The 20857-nt window shown below is 40.3% G+C and overlaps 2 protein-coding genes across 12 annotated transcripts in view; both read left to right on the forward strand.

Annotated features, from left to right (window-relative positions):
* smoc1 (SPARC related modular calcium binding 1) overlaps positions 1-4622 on the forward strand; it is a 64108-nt gene extending 59486 nt beyond the window's left edge. For 9 of the 10 annotated variants that reach the window (XM_089120556.1, XM_089120557.1, XM_039666171.2 and 6 more), the window contains one exon: positions 2731-4622. In XM_089120556.1, coding sequence (XP_088976682.1) covers positions 2731-2747 — 17 coding nt within the window. In that variant the 3' untranslated portion in view covers positions 2748-4622. The remainder of the gene's footprint in view (positions 1-2730) is intronic. The other variant, XM_089120549.1, reaches the window with a different exon arrangement.
* Positions 4623-12957: 8335 nt separating this feature from the next.
* slc2a1c (solute carrier family 2 member 1c) lies at positions 12958-19234 on the forward strand. 2 transcript variants are annotated; one of them, XM_039666124.2, is made up of 11 exons: positions 12958-13097; positions 13186-13223; positions 13369-13467; positions 14017-14177; positions 15359-15599; positions 15725-15887; positions 15999-16183; positions 17069-17173; positions 18106-18207; positions 18294-18497; positions 18584-19234. In XM_039666124.2, the coding sequence occupies exons 2-11, from the start codon at positions 13209-13211 to the stop codon at positions 18761-18763; spliced, it is 1455 nt and encodes a 484-aa protein (XP_039522058.2). In that variant the 5' UTR covers positions 12958-13097; positions 13186-13208; the 3' UTR covers positions 18764-19234. The 2 variants fall into 2 exon arrangements, with proteins under 2 accessions (XP_039522058.2, XP_088976684.1); XM_089120558.1 differs by having other exon boundaries at positions 12973-13223.
* The last annotated feature ends 1623 nt before the right edge of the window (positions 19235-20857 follow it).

Here is a 20857-nt window from a genome sequence, read left to right on the forward strand (position 1 = left end):
ATGCTCGCCTTGCTCTGTTCTGTGACGCACATTTGTGACTCTCCTGTTCATCAAAATGAACGAATCTTTTTTCGTGTCATTTGGTTCATTCAACGAACGAAATGAACAAGTTGAGAAAAAAAAATTAGGGGTGTCACGATTCGATTACATTTTCGATTCTAAGTTCACGGTATGATTCTCGTTTTTTATCAATCGGCCAATCAGGATGCTCTCTGTCTTACATGCGCTTCATGAGGCACAAACGCAAGGTCTCTCGCTCTCTCCCTCTCTGTCAGTAGCGCTTCTAGGCACGGGCGAACCGGGCAGTCGCCCGGGGCGGCATTTCTTCATGTCACATGGGAGGCGGCACGAGCAGTTAAAAAAAAAATCCTCTGTGCCGTGAAGTTTTTTTTTTTTTTATCATTTCGATTCAATTATTGGCAATGGTGCCCTGCTGAGAAGATGGCGTGCGCAGAAGCGATGTCAAGGGGATCTCCTGATTAGTTCAGGTATCGCGTCTTTTGCGCGCTCGAGGTCGTTATTTCAAATTTTCAAATAGGCGCACGGTAAGCGCGCTCATTATGCGCTCACTGGAAGAGCGCTCATAAACGTTTCAGTATGGGAGTGCACGTGCAAACACTTGGGGTTTTTTTTTTTCTTCTCCGTAAATAAATCTTTCAGCAGAGCTACAGCAAGCGTTTTTCTGTGGTGGAAATACATTAGCTACTAAAACGTTGTCGTTGTGGAGAGCGCGAAGGGGGTCTCGCCCTGGGTGTAATTCAAATTAGAACCGCCACTGCTCTCTGTCGTGCGCACGATACGGTTTGGAGCAGTTTTTTCTGTCTCGGCCAGCATGCACGCTCGCTCTTGCTCGCTCACTCCAGATTCCTGGAGATTTGAACTAATTTGCGTGCATCATCCCGCTATCAATATGCGGGAGACTCCCAGAACTTCCGCGAGACTTGGGATGTCTGCAAACTGCGGCTTTATTGAAAAACGAACGTTGTCAACATAACTCCAAAGAACTTCCACACCTGCGAGTGCGACTTCAATGAAAGAGGAACGGGTTCACGTTCTGTCGACGAGTCTCCTGCATCTTGCTATCTTTTGAATGGCTGTAGCTAAGTTAGAGGAGGTTGACCATAGACTCGCAGCACTTCAACACGGCAAGCCGAACGGACGTGACACGGGGGCGTGGCAGCATCGACGATTCCATTTTTTAATTTGAAGTTCAAAATTGTGAATTAATTTCAATTCAAATCGTGACACCCTTACTTGAAATAGTCATCAAAGATGAGAATCCTTAGCCCAGAGAGCCAAAGCAGCTTGTAGTTTTGATGCGCCGCTCACTTTAATCTGTAGAGACGGTAAAATGGCGCGGTTTGAAGTCTGCGCTACTGTAAGCGTTCGTGTAAAAACTGAAGTTTGTGCAAGTAATAAATTCAGCATAGGTGATAAAGCAGGTCTGTTCCTTTTGAGCGTCCACCTGCATTTCCCCACCCCCAAAATGCCTGCTGTTGACCTCACACACACACACACACACACATCTGATGGACCCGGGACCCCCCTCCGCCTGTCAGGCCCTTCCCCCATGGTGTATGAGTGGGGGTTCTTCACTGGAAGTCTTGTACTCCCTTCTACAGCGGCCATCTGCAAGCAATCTGTCTGTTACCCATCTCCCAAGTTCCTCTCTGATTGATAGCCCCAAAAGGAGTCCTACGGCCCAAACTGTGGACACCAAATGTCCCCGTTCCCAATGCCATCATGATCCAATTACACGCCACATCACTCCGTTATGGTTTACTGTACTTTACATGGCGTGAATAAATACTCTTTCTGCCGCATGTTCTGAGAAGCAGCAATTATGATTTGTGGGCTAATGTCAAACGTCGCAGCCTCAAAGCAACATGACATCATTTCGAGTAAAGTGGCGTGTTTTCTCTACGCATTTTGAGCTATCCGCGTGTATCCGTGTGTATGCGTGTATGTCTACGCCATTAACGTCCGAGTGATTCCGCGTGTCTGTACGCGCCGTCAAATGTCTGCGTGAAACGAAGCAAAATGTACATCTACATCTGGGGAGCGATCTTTTTTTTCTTTTCATAGGATGGTAAGGGAACAGTCATAAATGCCATTAACCCCAGTGACGGTTAGGTTTAGGGACGGGGTTGAGGTAAGTCATATATTTATATATACAGTAATAACGTTAAGTCAACGGCGTTCATAAACACGCTGAAAAGCGATTATGCGTCTTGATAGCACGCCAAAAATGGAAATACGAATTGGCGTGTCATACACACGCTACTTCATGAGATCAGTCTGCTCAAAGGCAAAATGGATAAGTGAGAGAATTTAAGGTAGAGCAAGAATTACACATCAGCCGCAGGGGAAGTGTGTGTTTCCCAAACGACTTTGCAAAGAGAACAAACACGGCCTCTTATCCTTTCAACGACGCATAAGCACAACGTCACTCGAAGGAAGCCATCTGACATCGAACATATCATCTTGAATGGATCTGCTCGCAGACAAAGCACACACACCATGTTGTTTGCCCCATATTTGTCATGTGTGTGAGATCGCAGACAAGATCTAGGGCGCATGTATGTGCGCACATGTGAACGTGTGCATGCATGAGTGAAGATAATCTCAAGAATGCTGCCGTCTTGTCACGCTATGGCCGTGTTTTGCCGCATCTGTAGGCCAGCAAGCACCTCGCCGCTCACCTGTCTCACCACACTGTCTGTTTTCCAGCAGGTCGTCTGGTCTGAAGACAGAAAGCTCCAGAAGATGAGGCAGTAGGACGAAGCACAGTGGGAAGGCATCTGTTCACTGCTGGAAGAGTACAACGAAGGATTCTGAGAAGTTATTAAGAGGTTCCTCAAGAAAAATGATATCATGGAGCCAAAATATTTGCACTTTCTCCTCCCATTGTTAGGCATTTTATAATGTCCTTTGTTCGTGTTGTAAACGTTTAATTAAGATCGACAACTCGTGTCCGAGTGTTGACCAGTTATCCGCTACCGTCCACATTTTCAGCACATCCACACTCACTGCTAATCCAGACAGTATTATATAGTCGTTTTGTTTATGTCGAATCAAAAATAGAAAAAAAGCAAGCGTTCTATTTTGAAAGACGCTCGTCTTTAAATGTCTTCTGTTGTTTTTGAAAATGTCCGTTCAACCAATATGTTTGCTCCTTTGTTCACCTTGGCAACGGAACTAATGGAGCATTAGTGAAAAAGAAATGGAGTGAAATCTTTTCTGTCAACAAACATTAGCTACGGTCTCTCAGTCTTGCACCTCAGGACACTAGTAATGTACACCCAAACCATCGCCTGAGAATTAGCAGTAAGTTCTACATGGGTTGTTCAGAAGTCACTATCACGCAAAATTAGTTTAGTTGATGTCACGAAACACTTAGCTTGGCTTTGCTTTCTTCAAATGGATTATTCAGTAAGTATGGTGTGTGTCTTACATGCTGGGCAACCGGTGTTGCTTTTTCACAATGTTTTATCAAATCTTGAACATTACAGTACATACACACTCTAAAAATGCTGGGTTGTTTTAACCCAACTTTGGGTCAAATATGGACAAACCCAAACGTTGGGTTAAAAATGTAATTAAAACATTTTACCCAATGGCTAGGTTTGTCCATTTTTGACCCAAAGTTGGGTTAAAACAACCCAGCAATTTTTAGAGCGGGGGTTTCCAATTGCTATAGACTGATAAATGCACGCAACTGGCCTAGTTTAGGATCCATATTTATAATATCCTTTCAAAGTGTAACATTTTTCCATATATCAGTTCTTGGCATACACTAATAAACAATAGTAATACCATTTTTTTTTTTTTTTACATGTTGCATGGTATTCTTTGAAGTACTTTGGAGTGACATGTACACCATGGAAAATTACAATGTAATCATTCAGTACCACTGTATTTTTTTTTATTTTATTTTTTCGCGTTTTCTTCTCTGGCTAGAAGAGGATTTTCTAAATCAGGAGGTTCACGTAGGTCTAACTATAAATGGAGTGTGTTCGAAAGCAATTTTTTCTCAGCCAATGTAATCAGTTGTGTAGTAGTTATGTTGCAGCAATGAATACGAGAAAAGGGTAATTGATTTTAAAAAAAGAAAAGAAATAAATAGATTGACTCAAAATTACATTCTACATCATCATTTACTGGGCTTTGGAAATGATCATTTCTTGTCCATTCCAAAAGCGATACTTTCAACGTCTTGCAAGAGAACAATAAAAATAGAGATATATAAATACTGTATATTTACCCCTTATTTCTTTTTCGATAACTTTCTACTTTAGGAAAGATGTGTTTGTTTTGTGTTTTGTGTGTGTGTGTGCGCACGTGCGTATCTGTGTGAGTGTTACATGTACTTGGAATGGCTTAAAAATTAAAAATGGTCAAGTTGTAAATATTTACATATGTGCTTTTTTTGGGCTTTTCTCCAATTCAATCTTAAAACATTGTTTAGCAAACCCTGAAAGCAATCAATTAGATTATATCTTAGAGTAAATAATTGTAAGTAGACTGTTTTGCTCTCATCATGTCCGTTTTTTTTCTTTCGAAGTCTGTTCAACACAATGTAAAAATGACAGCCAGTGACAATACACATTTAAAAAAAATAACTGTGTCCATTTGTTTTTGTTTGTTTTTATCTGATAATGTTCATATTTTGCTTATTGGAGTTTAAATCATATAGGACCTTGTGAAAAAGAGCATACCTAATGCGCTAACAGACCTATCACAGATCAGTGCCAGTGCGTTTGATTTCACCGGCAGAAACTTTTTGAAAATATGGACGAAGTTACTGAATACACAGACGGATGCTTTATGGAGGATTGAGTGTCAGCCATCTTTTTTTTGGAAGCTAAGCTAGCAGGCTCTTGTTCTGTGGAGAAAGCCGAGTAGTAACTTTTTTCCTGACGTGTCCGGCCATCGATGTCCGGGATTCAGCTTTTCCTTTCTGCAGTCGCCATTCATTGTTTAAAAGCACAGATTTTGTTTCAATCTAACTGAATTCATTGCGATTGGTGAATCTGAATGTAGTGTTTACATGAACGCTAAACAAGTGATCGGTTGATGTGCGTTTTAACATTGCTAAGAAAATCCCCGCTCCTCCGTGAGAGATACGAGACCGGTGCGTCTCACAGGTGTCGCTCATCGGTAATCACGCCACCGGCCTCGCGCCATTCTCCCGCGGCCCTCACTCGTCCCGTTCGCCACAGTAAACATAATAAACGGCGACTGTAGAACGCAAAAGCCCAATCCCGGACATTTTGGGCGATCTCGAAACACATTTTTGGACAGACTCATCACTAGTAGCCTAGACTTGTTGTTTAACTACTGCGCTCTGTTACCGGTAGGCGTGGCCTCCTAGGGCTGCGAAGCAAGTGCATTCTGGGAGTTGTTGTCTTTCATCCACATAAGCCAAAAATACATTTTCTGGCTTTTCTCAGTCTAGAAGCTCCAAATTCAAAAATAATTTCACATTTCTTCTACATAAATGACCTTATTTAAATACACATTCATCTTTCCAGAGATGAAGTATCCCATTAAAGCACGGCACGGAATGATTTCAAATGTATTTTAAAGTAAAACTTTGATTTTGACATTCTTACAAAGTGTACTTTCTTGAAGAACTCTTAAGTGGCTTTTTATGTCTTTAATAATGTATTATACCTGCAAGTACAGTTTTTTTATCATTTCAAGTACACATTTAATTAGTAAACTTATTTTTCACGTGGCTTTGTCCTAAACGTTAATTTGATGAAATTAACCTTTTTTTTCTCCATCTCTTTCATCAGTTCAGGATGTATTAACCAGAATTTTCAATGTTAAGTGTGTTTTAAGCAGGCCTGAAGGTTTAATGTTTCACATTCAGTTATAAGTATGTCAATAGTAGTCCTGGGACAACTGAGTTTTTGAATAGAGAAGTAAACACACCCTTGTTCACAGCTGCCCCCCATTTCCTCTTTTACGCCCACCTGAAACGCAGGTCTCTGCGTCCCCTGAAGTACTTCCAGACCTCAGCTGAGGCCTTGTCACATTTTAAATGTTTCAAATCGTTTGAGCTGTAATCACGGCCAATCTGGAGAGAGAGGCAGAGATTACTGTTAATGTCACAGATAGACAGAAGATGCCTTAAAAGAAAGGTATTTAGAATGGAAATTGGCCTAAACCATTGCCATTTGAAGGTCCTCTGCAGTGAAGAAAAGGCCACATGTTCAGAATTGTACAGAATGGCAATGGAAGCATGAACTTCTATAAAAGAGCCTACTTTCTGTTCCCAGGTGCACAACTGATCAGATGTCGTGATGCATATCGAACAAGGACAGATCCAAAGAGGATGTGAGATCATTGTTGAAATGCAGTAGAGCATTCAGGTACCAAAGTTTGATCTTCCCTTGGAAGCAGAAGCTCAAAGATAAGTTCTCGAAGCCGAGGATGGTGTCAGAGGTGGGGTCAGGGATTTTGCCGATAGCGGGGGTGGAGAAATGAAATAAGGGCTGTAAAGCAGCTGGGATGCATGTGTCTAACATGGACAGATGTGGCATTTGACTTTCAGTGTGAAGTTCAAAAGAATTGTCTAATGACGCAGCTGCTTAGGGATGTGTACATGAAAGAGTGTGTGTGCGGGTGCTTTGCGGAGGAGGATAATAGATTTCCATTCTTCTTAAGAAACCTATTGACAAAAAAACAACAACTTTGGAATTACTTAGAAATGTCATGTTGAGTGGTTTCATGCTGGTAATTAACTTCGCTCATACTTCATTCATTACAATATCAATTAAGTGTTCTTTTATTATCGTCAAGTTCACATAATGAAGGAAGAAAGGACATAATTATGTACTGAAAGTAGCCATTTAGAAGACAACTACAGTATTTATTACAGGTTATGTGAGAAATGGAGCGTTTAATGCTTTTTATGCACTATTTTGTAGGAGTCAGTCCAAATGTTGTGATTCACTAGTGTGAAATAAGGATCTTACATAAGCAGTTCCACACATGTGCAAAACTCTGTAAGCCATTATAAAGCACATTAGAGCTCACGGAGGGCAGTCATTTAGACAATAATGCACTTAAGTTAAAGCAAAATACCTTGTGAAATTAGAAAGTCGCATGTTAGGTCTAGCGGCGTGAACCATTTGTGTGTAACACACTGCTGTCTGTCTGTCTGGAGCAGCACCTGCCTAACAGGCCATGCTCTCCGGGGTCAGGGGTCACCTACCAGGAGGGCTAAAACTGAGGTCAAAGGTCATACCCCAGACAGGCGTGATGTGTGATTGAGAACACAGCTGGACTAATTAAGGCAGGTGTCTGTCCTTTTTACCCTTCATCTTGAGCTACACATCCAAATGGAATACTAAAGTATGATAGATAGATAGATAGATAGATAGATAGATAGATAGATAGATAGATAGATAGATAGATAGATAGATAGATAGATAGATAGATAGATAGATAGATAGATAGATAGATAGATGGGTGAGTTGGGTGGATGGATGGATGGATGGATGGATGGGTGAGTGGATGGATGGATGGTTGGGTGAGTGGATGGATGGATAGATAGATGGATGAGTGGGTGAGTGGATGGGTGAGTGGGTGGATGGATGGATGGGTGGGTGGATAGATAGATGGATGGATGGATGGATGGATGAATGGATAGGTAGATAGATAGATGGATGGATGGATGGGTGAGTGGAGGATGGATGGTTGGGTGAGTGGATGGATGGATAGATAGATAGATAGATGGATAGATGGATAGATAGATGGATGGATGAGTGGGTGAGTGGATGGGTGAGTGGGTGGATGGATGGATGGGTGGGTGGGTGGGTGGATAGATAGATGGATGGATGGATGGATGGATGAATGGATAGGTAGATAGATAGATGGATGGATGGATGGATGGATGGATGGGTGGATGGGTGGGTGGATGGATGGATGGATGGATGGATAGATCATACATTTCGAAAATCATAATTTTCTCTTTCATTATTATTTTTTTTTTTGGGTCTACTAAAATAACTAAAAATAAACCAAATGATCTGTTTGTGATGGAGAGGTAATTTATTACACGCTCGTTTGGGATTTATACTCTTTTGGGTTCAGTTTTGGAACATCTGTATTTTATTATATTTTGGATTTGAAGAAAATTCTGATTGTCTCAAATTTTCGCATTTGGATCAACAATTTTATCACCAGTTTGGAAAAGATGGAAAATATTTTCTGCTTGTGAATTTTAGTAATTTCTGTAGTAAAAAAGGGTTGGGTATTAGGCCAAATGCTTTTAATCACATAATCCACTCTCACTCACTGCGAATCATTAACTTTAGTCCAGCTTTATTCTAAAAACAATGAGTACTGCGACAAAGTCTAGACTAACAGAATTTATTTTGTTTAGTTCTTATGCTGATTTATGAAATGTACAGATGAAATGATTCAAATTGAATAGCAGCAACTTTACCGTCTCTGTGGCAGTGTTTATAGAAGGGCAAGTCATTCAGTGTGAGCGTGGGCCCCCTGTTGGGGGACAACTGAAAAAACATGCGTCCAATTTAACTTTTGGCCTCTGATAGGAGAATGAAAGTCAAAGTAACATTGAGTTAAAAAATCCACTTTCTCAAAACTCCTTGAAATGAAATCAGTGAAGCAGTTAAATCAGAATTTTATTTCAATCAATCTAAGCACTATGAAACAGGATAGCTGGGTGGATGACGAGTGAGTCACATGCTTCAGTGAGGTTTACCCCTGAGGGCACACACAGGCCACTCTGCCTTTATAGTGTTCTCACCCACTTTATGGCCATGCTGTTTCTGCCCACTTGTGATGTGGTCTGTGCGCAGGAATGCCTCTTCACCTCTCTTCATTATCCTACTGTGTTTGGCCTCCCCTTTTTATTCTCTTGGATTGGCTGCTCGTATGGGAATTCTTCCCCTCCCAATTGGCTTCATTTCCTCAGTGCATATGAAGTGTACAGTAAATCTGCGGTCTTAATGAGTAGATAAATCTGGCTACAGATGAAGCGGCCCACATGTTCAACTCCAATTGGTTTGTTTTCTATATGGCTTTTTTTTTCACACGATAAGGATTCCTTGTCTCAGATTGAACAGTTGATTCATTTAGGAAAAGATAACTGTGTGATGTGTAGGAGTCTAGATTGAGATAAATTATTCATTACAGCACATGGGGATTTTATCTTTTGCAAGTGCAAATTCGCACATTTGAAACGTGATTGGGGTGCTTGTGTTCTTTTATTATACAAGGAGTCTTGAATGTACTGTATGTCACTACTCATTATTTTTATAATTTATTAAATAATGAATCTAAAAATGTAGGAGTGCACGGAGGCGGCATTCTCAAAGTCCGTGTCCAGATGGCTATTCACCATTTAACCCCTCAGAATTAAATGTAGCCAAAGAAGTAGTCACGATATACTAATGGCTTTGATTTAAGCAATTTTGAGCGTGGCATGGTTGTTGGTGCCAGACGGGCGGTCTGCTCAGTTACTGGGATTTTCACACACAACCATTTCTAGGGTTTACAAAGAATGGTGTGAAAAGGGAAAAACATCCAGTATGCGGCAGTCCTGTGGGAGAAAATGCCTTGTTGACGCTAGAGGTCAGAGGAGAACGGGCCGACTGATTCAAGCTGATAGAAGAGCAACTTTGACTGAAATAACCACTCGTTACAACCGAGGTATGCAGCAAAGCATTTGTGAAGCCACAACACACACAACCTTGAGGCGGATGGGCTACAACAGCAGAAGACCCCACCGGGTACCACTCATCTCCACTACAAATAGGGAAAAGAGGCTACAGTTTGCAATAGCTCACCAAAATTGGACAGTTGAAGACTGGAAAAATGTTGCCTGGTCTGATGAGTCTCGACATTCAGATGGTAGAGTCAGAATTTGGCGTAAACAGAATGAGAACATGGATCCATCATGCCTTGTTACCACTGTGCAGGCTGGTGGTTGTGGTGTAATGGTGTGGGGGAGGTCTCCATGTCTTCACAAATCTCCATCAACTGCAAGATGCTATCCTATAAATATGGGCCAACATTTCTAAATAATGCTTTCAGCACCTTGTTGAATCAATGGCACGTAGAATTAAGGCAGTTCTGAAGGCGAAAGGGGGTCAAACACAGTATAAGTATGGTGTTCCTAATAATCCTTTAGGTGAGTGTACATTCATAATATGTTTTCAGTTGTGCCACCCTGACAGACAAATTGTTGGACAAAATTTTTTAATTATATCAACAGCGTTAAACTACTGTTATTTATCCGTTTTCAAACCTAAAGTGATGCCATAGTATTTTGTTTCAAATTTTTTATTGTTAAGACACAATTGCAAATAGTTTCTTAGTCTGTTTATTTGTTCGGAACGTTGCACCACCTGACATTTTGGGGGTTTAATTATTATTAAAAAATGATTTAAATGTCCTATAAATAAGTTTCGCTGATTGATATTGAAGTGGTATATGTCATGAATTTATCACGTTCATCAAATAGGTGATGCAGAAGTTCATTTAACAACAGCAAATAAAAAAATTGAGCGATAAGTCAAAATGAATGGACACTGTTGACAGAACATATCGAATTTCAAACATTAATTTGGCAAAAAAATGTCATTGCTCAACAGTGAAATGAAAACAACTGAAACATTTGCATACATTGCAAATCGGTTCAAACACTCACACATTAACTGAACTAAACCCTAAAGGTTGTGAATTGTTGCATGTTCATGTGAAATGCATGAGACCTATACTGACTCACTCATAGATACACAATAATACGTATGCACTAATCATACAGCCCTGCTGGCTGTGTTACAGTGGTTAAAGCAACAGTGGCACCATCGAATCAGTCTGCACTAAGCAATATGAGGCAACTTTTGACAATATCTAACATTCACATCCACATAATGGAGTCCAAAGTCTGACACTACAAAAATGCTTGTATTTTATATTATGTTCTACCTCAATATAGACAATACATAGACAACTAATAGTTTGTCCGTCAATTATATATCAAACAATATTCCTGAGCATAAGTACTGACTTTATATATGATGTAGTTGTTGTTTGACGTATGTCATGAGGTTATTTATTTGTCGTGTGCTGATGTTAACTCGTCTTTTATTGCGATTAAGTGTTTATTTATGTGTTTATAATGTGTTTTGAGGCAAAATATCCCTAATGTTGGCCTGGTCAAAAGGCCCAGAGCTGCATGAGCAGTGAAGGTTCATTGCTGCAATTCCATCAGACTCGGCTCAAATTCACCAGGCCGGTGTGACTTCATCGAGGCTCTCAGGGGTCCCAGAGACGGTGGTGTGAGTCCCGGTATGTGCAGGGGTGTGAGGGACGGCTCGACGTAGGTGGAAGGGGGAGGAAAGTTTCAGAGACAGTTTGGGATAGATGGATGCCATCCTGCAGAACGCCGGTCACCAATGGTGCTTCAGTGAGGTGTAATTTCATGGATGAAGTCAAGACATACACAAGAGGTGCCAGGGAACAGTGAGGACATTTTTGAGCCACTGTCAGCCATTTCTGAGCAGAGCTGTTGGCATCCACAACCGATACACACCGGTAAGCGATATGTCATTTTGTTATTGAAGAGAACTTGTCAGCACAAATACTTCATTGACTTTTTTTTGGGGGGAATAAAAACAATAACTCTGCATGTAATAAAGTGAAGTGATATTAGACATTTGAATAGATTGAAAGTGCTAACTCCACCGTGCATCTGATGCTCATGTTACACTGTAAATAAAACAATATTAGAGAGAAGATTTTGCAAGAAAATACTATTTCAGTCTTTCTACTTCAAAATTTCACATTTATTTCAACACTGTAAAAATGGCTTTTTTAAGTTATACAAAATTCAACTAATTTAAGTCGAAATGACTTAAACTTCCAAGTTGATTCTACTTAAAAATTTAAAGGGATATTTCACTTTGAAATTAATTTTTGGTATGTTTTAGCTTACCTCAAGGGCATCCAAGATGTCTTTGTTTCCACAGTATTTTCAATTTTCATATTTTTAGGTCAATCCATTCTTGTCTGTCAGTCATACAATGGAGATGTATGGGGTCCACCTCAAAGAGCATGTACAGAGAAGTCCAAATTAAACGTGATTTAATGACTTGTAAATGTAAGTCCACATTGATGGCCTAAGACACAAAAAACGATTGGTTTGTGTGAGAAAACGAACAGTATTTATATCATTTTTACCTATTTTAACCACAGCCATGTCCAAGTGATCTGAGGGCACGGGCGCTTCGGTCTGCGCAATTGCTGGAAAGTACCGGAAGTGATCTCGTAAATTCGTGTCTTAGCCCATCAATGTGTACTTAAATCATTAAATCATGTTTAATTGGGACTTCTCTGTGCATGCTCTTTGAGGTGGTGACCATAGACCTGCATTATGTGACTGACTGACAAGAACGGGTTGACCTAAAAATATCAAAATTGAAAATACTGTGGAAACAAAGACACCTACATCTTGAGGTAAGCTAAAACATACCAAAAATTAATTTCAAAGTGAACTATCCCTTTAAGGCAGCAACTTTTCTCACAGTGTATGCTTTACTTTACAGATTTATTAACTCGCAATTATGATTGAAAATTGTATCTCCACAATTTTTTTCATTGTACACATCTCATGATGGTGTAAGTAATCTACTTTAGGTGAGTTAACTGAATCCATGTGGTATTTATTTCTTTAATCCAAACATGAACAAATTAAACAAAAACCTGGCCAGACACATAAAACTCACCAAATAGTGGTTGCACAAACAAAGCTATAGGCAAGATACAATGGAAACATGAGGGCTACTCATACAACAAGACTAATGACTAACAAGAAACACCTGTGAGCAGTAAAGATGATCAACCACTCAAAACATGACACATGAGACAAGGGAAGCACAAGATATGATCACATGACAAGGAACCAGGAAGCATAACAGTGAGAATTACAAAATAAAAGACATGAGACTACAACAAACCCAAAACCAACCCGAACAATGGATATGAATGAACTTAAAAATCATTAAATACATATTGCATTATATATTTCAGCTAAACAACCACTTTAAATGGTTGGACCATTTTCATAATTTGTTTTCACTTCAAAATACAGTTCAAGAAACTCAATGTAAAAATGCATTTTCTCCCCCTTCATTTTAGGCGGTGAGATTCATTCAAGGCCGATGACTTTTAAAGAGGTTAGTGCATATCAGTAACTCATTCATTTCACCCTTTATAATAAACCATAGGCAAGATATACCTGGGTATGTCGTTCGAGCACTACCAAGAATGTCTTGTATGTGTTTGCCCTGTTGAATCAATAAACCTTCTCCTTGGCCTCAGAATCAGCTGACCGTCCCGCTGCTGACCTCCATCGTGGCGGCGGTGCTCGGCTCCCTCCAGATAGGATACCACACAGGCAACATCAATGCCCCTGCCCGAGTGAGTAGAGTTGACTTTGGGGGGCCAGCCGCTGGTTAGCATGATTTCTCAGTTTACATACAAACTTCTCAGTGCCCTCATAAAACACTGAATAAACTTTACCAAGTCACAGAATATTTCTCTTCGGCCAGCATTGGATTTGGAACGCTCCATTTGCGCCCAGGTAGCTATGATGTCTAGCTTGTGTTGATTTATCGTCTGTGTGTGGATATAGTCCAGTTCCCTCCGGTTGTTTTTTCATTACGAAAACATTGGGACTGGTCTCAAGATATTAGTCATGTCTTTCAAGCAGGTGAAATTCAGAGTAAAGTATTAAAATTACAGGCTGCTCTGAGTTTTGGTCAGTGTTAGCATTACGTATGCTGTTTTCTTGTTGATGTATTATGAAGTGTCTGAAATGAAAGTATTGACTATGCCAAATGCCTATATTTAGTGTGTTCGTGGACAACTGTTTTCCTGAATCTACAATGGTTGTCGGACTTTACTTTAATGAACTTTGGGGTACATGTACTGTATCTTAGTCACACCCTTTTGGTTTTCTTCATTGAGGTCATTGAGGAGTTTTTCAACTCAACGTGGAGATCCAGACACAATCAGTCAATCCCAGAGCACAGCCTCACGTTCCTGTGGTCCCTCTCTGTTAGTATTAAGGACTTTGGAGCACTGCTTGGTTCACTTGGGGTCAAAGGTCTTGCTGACACTTTTGGGAGGTGAGAAAACTTTTGCTTCAAGAATCCCACTCTCAGGGGGGTAAAAAAATGTCATTTGTCTCTGAATATTTCTCTACATAGGTGTATGTATGTATGTATTAGGATCAAATATTGCAGACATATAGCATTAGGGTCCATCTATCCACCCACCCGTCTGAACACCCATCCGTCCACCCGTCCGTCCATCCATCCACCTGTCCATCCATCCATGCGTCCGTCCATCCAAGCACCCACCCACCCGTCTGTCGAAGCACCCATCCATCCATCCATCCGTCACTCCGTCCGTCCGTCCATCCTCCCACTCACCCATCTATCCGTCCATCCATCAACCCATCCATCCCGCCCACCCACCCACACATCCGTCCGTCCATCCATCCATCTGTCCATCCATCCATCTGTCCATCCATTCATCTGTCCATCCATTCACCCACCCACCCATCAATCCATCTATCCGTCCGTCCATCCACCCACCCATCCATCCATCCATACATCCATCCATCCATCTTGTCCATCCATCCATCCCGTCCGTCCGTCCATCCATCCATCCATCCATCCATCCATCCATCCATCCATCCATCCATCCATCCATCATCCATCCATCCATCCATCATCCATCCATCCATTCACCCACCCACCCACCCATCCATCCATCCACCCGTCCATCCATCTGTCCATCCATCCGTCCATCCATCCATTCACCCACCCACCCATCCATCCGTCTGTCCGTCCATCCACCCACCCACCCATCCGTCCACCCACCCACACCCCCATCCGTCCGTCCGTCCGTCCATCCATCTATATTCGCACATCCATCCAATCCCATCCATCCATCCATCCATCAAGAACCCATTGGTAGAATGTCTGTTTGGGGAGCATCAAAATAAAGTATTAGTAGGTAATAAGCATACAGTCTACTAATACTCTAATGAGAGTTAGTTGACACATGCCTGCAAAGGTACTTGCATTTAGCAGAATATATAAATTTACCAAACTTTTTAAAAGTCACTCCTTTGATTTTTTTTTTGTTCCATAACCCAAATGTAATCCAGAGTGAAATAGCTACTGATAAAGAGAAATGATATGATTATTAAAGAGAAAGTATATTATTAATTGGCCCACCCACAGTAGTCCAGTATGTGATTGCTATTTTGAAATAATTCTGTCAATACATTTCCTTGCAGGCGTAATGCAATTCTGATAGTGAATGCTTTATCAGTGGTGGGCGCCTCTCTGATGTTCATGAGCAAAGCCACAGGGTCATTTGAAGTGCTTATCATGGGTCGGCTGATCTTTGGTTTGTTCTGTGGCCTGGTGATGAGTCTGAACCCGCTGTACATTCAGGGTGTCTCGCCCACAAACCTCCGCGGTGCCTTTGCAACTCTGAACCAGGTCTCCTTCGCCTCAGGCATTCTGCTGGGCATGGTGAGACACACCTGCTCCCATTCCGTTTCCAGCTTTGCCCTTAAAAGTTACGTGAATCGTAAATACAGGCCTGGATCTCATCAATGCAAGCCTGATGGTTTGTTGTGTGTGTGTGTATATCTCAGGTGGTGGGCTTGGAAACGGTATTGGGTACAGAGAAATACTGGTCCCTGATGTTGTCTCTGTCCCTTATTCCTGCAACGCTCCAGTATATAAGCCTTCCTTTTTGCCCCGAAAGCCCCCGCTTCCTCTTCATCAACAGGGGCAAAGAAAAAGAAGCAGAGGCGGGTGAGTTAATCAGAGTGTTGACCCATGACTGACTTAGAACAGAAGTAAACATGTTGAGGAGAACTTCGATCCAGCAGACCAGCATCCTTTTTTCTTTCTTTCTTTTGTCAGCCCTGAGAAAACTTCGGGGAAATCCAGAGATGGTGATGAAAGAAATGGAGGAGATGAGAGAGGAAGCAGCACACAGTGAAACAGGAGTGACTGTGAGAGAATTCCTCAAGAAGAAGCGCTACAGGCAGCCGATAATACTTGTGCTCGTCATAAACCTGGGCAGCCAGTTATCTGGATTCAATGCGGTTGGTGTTCCAGCTGAAAAAATGCAACATCAATGCAATATCTGATTTAAGCATGAACATATTTCTAGGCTACATTTTGAGTTATGATTCATGATATGTGTAACGCCTTTTATTCCTCTTTCCATCTCCATAAGTCTGGTGATGGCAATTTCAATTTGAGCCAGACCGATATATCGGCAGACCGATATTATTGGCCAGTTCGGCAGTTATAATGGCAGATAAATGAATATTCCAAAAATAAAATAAAAACGGACGAAACACGCTTGAAGCATGTCATGAGTGTTGGAGTTGTATAGTTTGTCCACCAGAGGGCACTCTACACCGTTCCTGTTGGCAACACTCGTTGAGTTGGTCACGAGACATACATTGCTTGAATAACAATTAAAAGAACATCCCCATCAGTTCTCTTAACTCAAATAAGCATGACAAAATTTGTGACTATCATGTCCAGTTTTAAATAAATAAATAAAATATCGGCAGATATATCGGATTTTAAAACCCCAAAATATTTGTATCGGTATCGGCCTTCAAAATCCTTTATCGGTCGGGCTCTAATTTCAATGGATGGGGCTGAAAATATTTCCTTCTTAGTCGTAGTTATATGCAAGGCTTGACGTACACACTATTTTTGCATCTGATTCAGTTGACACATTTCACTTGTAGCCTACTTGAGCATTTATTTTTACCCCATCTTTTAGCGGTCCAATGTCTCTAGAAGAAGTGCTGCATTCCATATTAAAGCCAATTTCAGTGCCAATTCCACTAAAGTTCTTTTCATCAAGAACCTGATCTTAAATTAGAACAAGCTGAATGTGCTTATAATGTTTTCTCGTAAGTACAATTGCCCAGAATAACTCTTTCCCGTGTCTCTTACTTTTCTTCCAGATCATAAATTATTCCACAAAAATGTTTGCCCAGTCCAATTTTGATGAGGCCAAATATCTGACACTAGGGGTTGGGGCCGTCAATGTGGCATTCACCATAGTAGCTGTGAGTATTCATTACATGCACTGTTATTTGTTCAAAGAATCCTTATTTTAGGTCTTAACTCAGTAATCAGTATACTTTCACATCTCGAGTGTGTGTAAGCGCCCTCAATAGAAACCAATGCAGTATACACTGGATGCGGCGAGGGTTCGAAGCTACACAACACATTACCTACAGTAAACTGATCGCCCATGCGCTCTGTTTCTGACGCACTAAACATTTGGTTTTACTTGCTGCTTCAGTCATAACATACAGAGGTAAAAAAATAAATAAAAATGTTCGTTGGGCTCTCGCGTCGGAATTTGAGGAAGTGGGGGAAGTGACGTAAGCCGTAAAGCAGTCGAATTTTGTAGTTCTTTTTGTGCTCGGGTTCCTACCCGCTCCCCGAATTTACAGAGTGCCAGTAAAAGCGATACCGATACTGTCAGGCTATGGCAGACCTGTCATTCAACCTATTGTAAGTCGATGTACCATCTCAAGGGTTTTGGAAAAATATTATAAAGGTTAAAAAAAATGCATAGTGCTACTTTTAAATGATCTTATTCCTTTATATCCGCGGTACTTGTGTGTGACGCTGATATCTGTCTCTCATTAGCAATCGCGCCTTGCTTCATACCACAGTCATGATAAAAACATCAATGTATTCACTCATCCATAAACATTATCAGATCCATATCAGAAGCTTGACGACAAATTCCATAATTCCGCAGAAAATTTTGCGTCATCAACCTACGCCTTTGTCATTGCACGAGGTTAGCGACCAATAGCGGCGAAAAAAATTACATATTGTCTCTTTAAATCATTTGATCACGAGATTACATGAAAAGTGCTATTTAGCTCTAAAATGTATTGTAGAAAAAGTTTCTTTGAGCCCCTTAAAAGACTTTAAAGGTAAATAATTTAAAATAAAACAAATGTTTTTCCCTTCTTCAAAGTTCTTTTTGGTGGAGAGAGCGGGACGCAGGAAGTTGTTGCTCGCTGGATTTCTGTCACTAGCGCTCTGCAACCTACTTATGACCATCACATATTCCATAATGGTGAGATTGAGCATCCATCTTGTGTCCAAACACCAGACATAAATCAATTTTCTTGACTTTTACTCGTCTCTCTTCTCGATCCTCAGAACGTAGTTCCAGGCATCCGTAACATTCAGGTGCTGGTGGTTTTCTTCCTGATCTCAGCTTATGAAGTGGGGCCTGGGCCAATCTCTTGGTTCATTGCCGCTGAGCTTTTTGACCAATCGGCTCGTCCCATTGCCATGGCCTTCACTAGTATGCTCAACTGGGGTGGGAAGTTTTTACTAGCACTGCTCTTTCCAGCTCTTCTGGTATGTGCATCTCTTATTCTCGCAAACAAGATCTGGATTGCACACTTATATAATAGTTTACTTTAACAGCTGAACCTTGTTTGCAGAAACTGTGTGGGGCGTACGTCTACCTCCTCTTCATGTGCATGGCCTTGTTCGCCTTCACCTACACCATGTTTCGTCTTCCTGAGACCAAGGGACGCACTTTTGATGACATTGCGGCTGAATTTCGTGGGGCCGAAGGCATTCCACTACATGACAAGACCACATTTAACACATTTACCTGATCACTTTAAGCTTTTGGGTTTTGGGACCAGTAAACACTGATCAACTCAAATGCAACTGGTGTGTTTATGCAACATATATATATCAAGGATTCTGCATTGGATAGCTAATAAGTCAAAGTTATATTCTAAAACACGTAGACGTTTTAAGACAAAACATAAACTTTATAAGTTTTAATCGCACTGTGAAATCTCTCTGGTTTGTGCACTCTTGCCACAAATCTATGTGTTTATCCAAGTTTACCAAACAATCTGACTGATGATATTGACGGGTATAATAGCAGCAAAACTACTTGATAAATATTTGTTAGGACATCCCTGTAAACTGTTTTTGATTTATATGCACTCCTTGAGATATTTACAATGGGTTTCGCAACACTCCACAGTTTTTTTCCCATTTTAAAGTTGATGGAATATGTGAATATGATTGTAAACGTGAAATAAAAGATTGACCATTTCAGTATTTTGGTCCAAATTACCAAGAAGTGCAACACATTGCTCTTATTTACCTCTCTTGTACCTCTCTAAATTCGGAAACATCCAGAAAAAAGTGAAGACATGACATTGTTGACATCTTGTGAACTCGAAGAAGAAGAAAAACTTGCTCTCTTGTTGCATGTTGTCATAACACGCTAATTACAAGATTACAAGAACAGAGAGAATTTCTCGTTAGCAGAACCCATTAAAAAAACACAAACACGGTCTTCACTGTAGAACAATGAAACGCCCTCGAAAGAAGCCACAGAGTTTTACAGCTCAATTAAGTAGACTTGTAAAATAGCAGCATTTCTTAACAGTCCCTCATAGTCCAATAATGAGAAGCGTTTGAAACTGTCAGCTTTCGTGAGGAGATCCAGTCACTTAGTCATGTGAAGCATGTGCTTGTTATACCTAATTACTTTCCATGAAAATAAGCAGCAAACCGCCAGCGATATTTAATCTAATGTAAACTACACTGAGCAAAAAACTATGGGTCACTCAGAGGGCAGACCTTTGAATTTTGGCTTGCATCTGAAATGTCAATTATACTGCTTTCTTAACACAAAAAGCAAACTTATTGAGGAAACATATTACAAAAAAAGGAATTAATCAAACAGATTGAAAAGAAGATATAAGTATCTGGACACTTTCTACTTGACAAACATCAATAGAACATGTTTTCTGATCAAATTTTTTTCCTTACTATCAATGTTTTGTTTTCCACAATCATTCTGTGGTTTTGAAAATGTATTTAAATCATGGCGAATTTGTTGTTTGTTGGTTTAACTTGCAAAATTAAGTAATCTGGTTGCCTTAAAATTTTCAGTTCATTGAAATGGAAAAAAATGAGTTAATACAATGAAGGAAATTGATTTAATCATCAGAAACTCAAAATAGTATGTTATCTGAACTACATAAATTATTTAAGTTGATTTGACAAAAGAAAAATGTTGTGATTACAAATCATGAAAATATTTTTTTACAGGCAGTTTCTGGGTCAAATCAAATGATTGGGTCAACTACTGTATAACTTCATACTGTATGTATGCAATGCCAACTACAATAGTTATATAATTGAGTCAAAAAAAGATTTGTTCAAATTGTTCCTGATATTACCAGTTCATTTGTCAAGCATTGCATCATGGGACACACGACATGTGCTGTTGTATAGCAATGCATCGTTGAAGCATCATCCAGGTAATGTATAGAGAAAATATTCTGCAGTAATGGTATGTTGGTTTTTCCTTACTAATTATTTTCCTTACAGCTGATAACACCTGTCATTTTAAATGAAAACAATAGGGGGAGCTCATGACCTATTGTTTATTGTTGAACAGAAAATGTAGTGTCCCATTATAATAGATTCTTATCTACAAGTTTTTTAGATTTCTCATTGAGTTTGTTAAAAAAAACAAAAAAAAAAACAAAGAACAGACTCAGTGGTAGTGATGTCACATCCTGTGCCTCCCCATTAAAGCATTCATGATTTCCTTCTATTTATGGCATTTCTAGTCTAGCCAGAGAACTAACATGATTAAGCTAATAATCATTAAACTGATAATTCTGCAACATATTTCAGGTAGGATGTCATTAACTTCCTATTTCAATGTTTTGGAC

Source organism: Pimephales promelas, chromosome 15 (assembly GCF_988280905.1).
Source record: "Pimephales promelas chromosome 15, fPimPro1.hap1.1, whole genome shotgun sequence".
In the NCBI taxonomy this organism is placed as follows: Eukaryota; Metazoa; Chordata; class Actinopteri; order Cypriniformes; family Leuciscidae; genus Pimephales; species Pimephales promelas.